This window comes from Marmota marmota, unplaced genomic scaffold (genome assembly GCF_001458135.2).
Source record: "Marmota marmota marmota unplaced genomic scaffold, marMar, whole genome shotgun sequence".
Classification (NCBI taxonomy): domain Eukaryota; kingdom Metazoa; phylum Chordata; class Mammalia; order Rodentia; family Sciuridae; genus Marmota; species Marmota marmota.
The window spans coordinates 40,405-46,535 of NW_025999880.1; the positions used below are offsets into that span (position 1 = coordinate 40,405).

Here is a 6,131-nt window from a genome sequence, read left to right on the forward strand (position 1 = left end):
AAAGAGCTATGTGCAGCATCTGCAGCGTCTTGTGGGGGCATCATTAAATTTTCCGTGGAGAAATCTAGGCACAGGGGCAGGTCCTGAGGTTCTGCCCTTTGCAGGGCTGGGGATTAGAGTCTTCTGGTGTTATGGGCCAGGCTATATGGGCAATGACCAGACTCCATTTTACCCTGAAACTCCATGTCATGTAAGAAATGCTTCTCCCATGGGAAAACCCACCTCTGTACCCACCAGTAGTTGCTTAGCGTAGCACATTTGGCAACACAAATTGGCAATTCTTATACACTATACTTGTGCAATGTACCCTAACCGCACAGAATGTCAGAGAATGTTTGTTTAGACGTTAGTAACCATCCTTTAAATTGTACTCAACTAGGGTTTTGACCCACTTCCCCCTCTGCTTATGATTTTAGATCTCATGATTTTTCTTTGTGGTTTTTTAATCAAAGAGTGCAGACTTGCAGCCTGCCCTCTTCCGGCCAGCTGGTGAATAAAGGTTCCATCTCCTGCTTTGAGACTGACTCTGTGATTTATCACAATCACACCTAACACTGGGATCGAGGAGTTGTCACCACGGGGAGGGGAGCTCCTCGGGAACTAAGGGCGCCACCTGACACCTGGAAAACACGTCCTACTCAACCGGGTAGAGGGAGAATGAGGTTCAGAATGATACCTAAATTTTTATCGTAAAATGTCTCGATGTACAAAAAGGTACTCCACCACCGGTGCATGCATCCAGATCCCGCTTTGGAAGTGAAATTCTACTTTAACCGAAGCGTCCTGGGGGCTCCTCCCGCCTCCTCCCTTTTCTCTCCTGCCACTCTCCCACCCAGGCCCTGTCTCCTTCCTCTCCCACCAGACCTCCTCCCCTTCTTCTTGGCAGGAGCCAGTGGAAGCTGGAGCTCAGTCCTGCCCCAAGTCCACGGGGTATTTACAGTACCTACCTGGTATCGCTGTCCCGGTGGGAGACCGAGGTTTGCTGCCATCTCCAGGTCCGGACGAGATCAGCGCTTGTTTTTCTTCCCTGCTGGTTGAAAGCAGAACTGCCTTCAGGTCTCCTCTCTGCACCCTCCCCAGGTCTTCAGCTGAGGGGACTAAGTGATTCTGGGTGACAGCTGCTAGAGGTCACCCATCCCGTTCTGTAAAATGTCACTGGGGCCTCAAAATATTTCATCAGAGAGATTGGACAGCTTAAAAAATCACCCTGATGGAATAAGATTATCTCTGTAGGCCCAGGTTTTGGCCATTTTTTCTAGGTTATCAAAACCCCATGTAAACCGATGGTAGTCATATTCATTATAGTTCAGCTCAATAGAAAGACATGATTAGGGTCTCCTATTGCCATATTTAATGTACCCATCTGACCTCCTAGCTATGTGGAGCTGTTTTGGAAATTCCAAAGCAATCCAAAAGTCCTGAAAATGTCTTCCTTGCATCTTTATTCACACTTTGGAACATCACAGAGAAAAATCACCATTTTGTATTCCTTGAATTAATAGAACAATTTTCACAAAGGCAATTCCTTAATTAGAAGCACCACATTTGATTCTTTCCTATTTATCTTTACTACATAACAACAGAGCCTTCCAAATCTTCACTCCAAGTCTTAGTAGAGAAAGGATTCCTAAATTCTTAAGTACTATTCATTTCCAGGTAAAAGTTAATTTAGATGTCTTCTTTATCAGCACTGGGATTACATTCCTGGAAGCACATGTTCCTATATCTCAACCAAAATGTTTCTAGAGCAATGAATGGCTTAAATTTGAGGGAATAAATATTGTTTAAACTTTACTATTTATTTTCATATTAATTTTCATGTTTTTTTATTCTACTCTGATTTTACTGTTCAGTAAAGAGTTTTGCAATTGTAATGTTTTTGTTTTTTATAACCAGAAAGCATCATGAGATTCAGAGTTCTGAAGAGATTCATCAGACTAACCAATGCATTTAATATGTTTGTGCAAGTTTTAGAGACTCATGTCTTGGGAATGACCATTCAGCTTATACATTCTTATTTTCTCCGTGCCTGGAGTGTTTCTTAAAGAGTTAGCTTATTTAAAGAATAAAACCGTTTAGATATGAATTTCTTATTTCCCCCTGAGAATCTTAGAAACCCCCACTACTAGATTTATATAAGCACTTAGCAATATGTTGCAATGGATCAATATACTTCCACAGAGTTTAAGAAACACTAAGCCTCTAAAGATAAGCTATTATTCAAGGACACCACTTCCTTTATTTCACCTTGGCATTGCCTACACTTCATAAGGAATAAAAATCTTTTGCAACTATATTACTTCAGCATCTGAGAAAGGTAGAATCCCTATTGGGGTCACAGGATCCCCCAGGACTCTTCATTCCAAATACCAATTCACTAGCAATACAAAACAGGATGCCTCAGTCCTTCAGGCCTCAAGTATCATAAGGGAAGAACTCCAACCTGGAATACTTATTTAAGGGACGGAACTAGGCACATCAGGATTTGCCAGACTCAGCCCTTTTGATACTTTGGGTTGGGAAATTTTTGTTGTAGGGTGCTATCCCGTACATTGTAGGGTGTTTATCAGTATGCCTGCCTTTACCCGTTAGGTACCATTAACACTCCCCTTAAGTTGTGACAACTAAAAATAACCCTAGACATTATGTAGCTTGAAGGACAAAGTCCTCTTCTCCCTCCACCCTACTGAGTCCTCTGCTCTAGTCGAGCATTGAAAAGTCTCATTTTTAGCAATGCACACACTAGTGCTGCTCAACAGAAATATAATGCAAACTACATATGTAGTTTAAAATTTTCTGCATTAAAAAAATTTAGAAGCTAAGCAGGCACAATTGCTTTTGATACTATTTCTTATTTAACTCAACACTTCCAAAATATGATCATTTGAACATATAATCATTATAAAAGGATGATGAAGGGGATATTTTCATTCTTCATACCAAATTTTTGAATCCAGTTTGCATGCATATTTACACATCTCCATTTGGACCAGCCACACTGCAAGGAATCATTTGCTACATGTGGTTGGACAGTGCTGCCACATACAGTGACAGTGGCAAAAGCCAGCAACAACAAAGTAAGCTAACAAGTAGCAACCAGCATAGGCAATGTCCAGATTTTGGTTTCTATTACCATTCTCCATGAAGGAAGCAGGACTTTTTGGAGAAATGGATGACCCCAGGGATGAAGCAGGATCTGTGAGATGGGCCTGAGTTATATCTGATTTAATGCACTCAGAAAGAAAGAAGCAATAGTTCCCTCCCTATTTTGCTGATTTGTCCTATTTTGTTGAAGTTAGAGGACCCCAGGATTGAAGGACAGATGCAATGGCTCACATCTGTAATCAGCAACTTGGGAGGCTGAAGAAGTGTGATTATAAGTTTGAGGCTGACTTGCACAACTTAGCCGGACCCTGAGTCCAAATAAAAAATAAAAAGGGCTGAGGATGGAGCTCAGTGGTAGAGTGCCCCTGGGGTTAATCACCAGAACCAAAAAATAAATAAATGATAGTATAAAAAAAAAAGAATTCAAGAAACAACTTATGCTTCCACAATGAACAAGTGACTTTTTAACCGACTATCCTTCTTCAGAAAACAAGTGGTAATTGGATAAATTTTTAAAAAACAAAAACTATGTGTAGTCACAATGAAAAAGTCTAGACTTTAAAGAAAGATAGGCTAGAGGAGCTGTTTCTTGTTTTCATGGTTTTCACCCTAACTCCAGCACACTGGTCTACCCTGCAGGGCAGCTAAAGTTCCCTTGAATGCTATCACCTATCTAACAGGAAGAATGGAACTGGAGGAAACCACAGTCTTTGGAAAGAGTTCGGGAAATAATCTCTTTGAAAGGAGTAAGCAGGACAGAAGCAGTTCCCAACTCTTAACTCTGCCCTAATCTGACCTGTGAACCAAAGAGAAAAGTTTCTGCAAAACCAAACAGACACAGATATCTCCAGAGTAGTAGTCTTAACCCATTTCAGGTTGAGGTTCTTTGTAAAAGTTATCACAAAACAGAATATAGAGCTGTTGCTTTGCCCTGGAAGCCAGACAGGCCAGAATATTGTTTAAAATAGGAGGCTCGGCTGTCTTTGAATGGATCCCAAACACAATGTTCCTTTCCAGGCCTGAGAACCGACGGACACTGTCCAACACGATGTGATCGCTCAATACGCCACTTGCATCGCAGAACTGCACCATCCTTTTCTTCCTCATCGCCCTTAGGAGGTCATACTTGTAGTCATTCACTTCTTCTGTGGTACTGACAAGCACAGCAATATCTTTGAATGTATATCCCTTTTCAAACAGCCCCTTGCAGGTGTCTGCCACAAAGTTCACGATTTGAGTCTGAGTCAAATTTTTCTGAATCTTTAAGATTCCCTGGACATCCCGAACCCATTCAGCTTCAGGAAGCATCTCCAAGGATCTACGGGGGATGTTACGTGGTGGATTCTTTTTAATGTTCTTCATCAGTTTTTTTAGGTATAGGGCTATTTGATCTGCATTGCGGACCACTCTTGTGAGCTCTTCTCTTGGATACTGGGATGAGAGAGGAGGGAGACCACTAACATCCAAGTGGCTGGTCTGAAAATAGTCCAGAAAGATCCAGAGATTTCCTGGATGTTCCTTTTCCCTCTGAGTGATGGCAATTGCTTTCCCATACCAGTCCCCATCTTCTTTGCGGAAATTCTGAGCTTCATCCACAATGATGTGTTGAATATCTTTAAAGTCCTCCTTCTTCATGAAGGTTTTCCGGGTCACTGCCTCACAGATCTGTTTATTCCTGTAATAACGAAAATGACACACTCAGTTTTCTTCATTTTGTGAAGGAGAAAAATCACTCTTTTGTGTTCCCCTGAATATAGTACTACTGTCACAAATAATTTCTCAAGGAACAAAGTGGCTTAGTAGAAAAATAATCCCTGATTAAATAACATATAGGTATAAGATCTAACTGCTTACCCGATAAAGTTCTTCAAAGGCTGGTTTTCACAAATGTAGAGAATATTATTTTTCTCACAGTGAAACATATTCCTGATCTTCTCCATGATTTTCATGGCCATGACTGTCTTCCCGGAGCCAGGCAAGCCATGGACAAACCAGTGTCTGTTCTTACGGAGGTTTGTTGATAATATCTCATACTGTTGGACTGTGAGCAGATTTAAAATCTCACAGCCAAGCTGGTCACTCAAGAAAGATCTGAAGCCAAGCAAGACAATCACAAGAGCCTGCAGCAAGGCTTCCATTTGCTGAGTGTCTCTAAGGTAATAGGACGAAGGATAATCTACCAGACAGCCCGACCCCTCTGTGGTCTCTGGTTTGCTCCTGGGACTCAGGTAGAGAACCTTGGTCATGACACACACTTTCCCAGTGTAGCCACCCATGTTTACCAGCTTCTGTTTCAAAGTAAATGCAGTCTGGGTGCAGTAGGCCTGGCCCTCTGCATCCTGATCACTGAGAACAGTGTAGAGGGTAGGGGGGCTGTTCAGAGCAATCAGCAGAGCATCACAGATGACTTCCTGCTTCTCTTGCAAGTCCAGGTCCACAGCCCAGCTTCTAGAGAAGATCAGAATTCCCTGGGAGAAAGGATGCATTTGCTGACTTATTAACGCCTTCAGACCTTCATGCTGTGAGAACAGCTCCTTCCAGACGGATTCAGGAGTGTATCGCAAATTTTCTCGTGGCACTACACATAGAAAGAATGATAATTTGGGAGACAAAAAAATATATATATATTTATAGTAATTATTAATTATATTTAATCATAATTAACTGGTTGATTATGATGATGGTGGTTAATGACAGATTTTAAAATATTTTTGTGAATATCATTATATTACAAGGAAAAAGATGCCTTGGAATATCTGACATACCTCATCTAAATCCATGTGTCTATTATTTCAATGTCTTGAAAAATTCCCTAACCTTTGTAAGACACTGATTCCTCTCTTATAAAAGAAAACTCACAGGGCTGGGGTTGTGGCTCAGTGGTAGAGCACTTGCCTAGCATATGTGAGGCACTGGGTTCAATTCTCAGCACCTATTAAAAAAAATGAATAAAATAAAGGTCCATCAGAGAAATATATATATATATATATATATATATATATATATATATATATATATATATATAT

The 6,131-nt window shown here is 40.9% G+C and overlaps 1 protein-coding gene across 1 annotated transcript in view; it reads right to left on the minus strand.

The window, feature by feature from the left end:
- Positions 1–1,425: 1,425 nt before the first annotated feature.
- LOC107150330 (schlafen family member 13) overlaps positions 1,426–6,131 on the minus strand; it is a 23,397-nt gene continuing 18,691 nt past the window's right edge. Inside the window, exons 4-5 of the mRNA XM_015495301.2 lie at positions 4,960–5,683; positions 1,426–4,780 (exon numbers count right to left, since the gene is read on the minus strand). Coding sequence (XP_015350787.1) covers positions 3,967–4,780; positions 4,960–5,683 — 1,538 coding nt within the window. The 3' untranslated portion in view covers positions 1,426–3,966. The remainder of the gene's footprint in view (positions 4,781–4,959; positions 5,684–6,131) is intronic.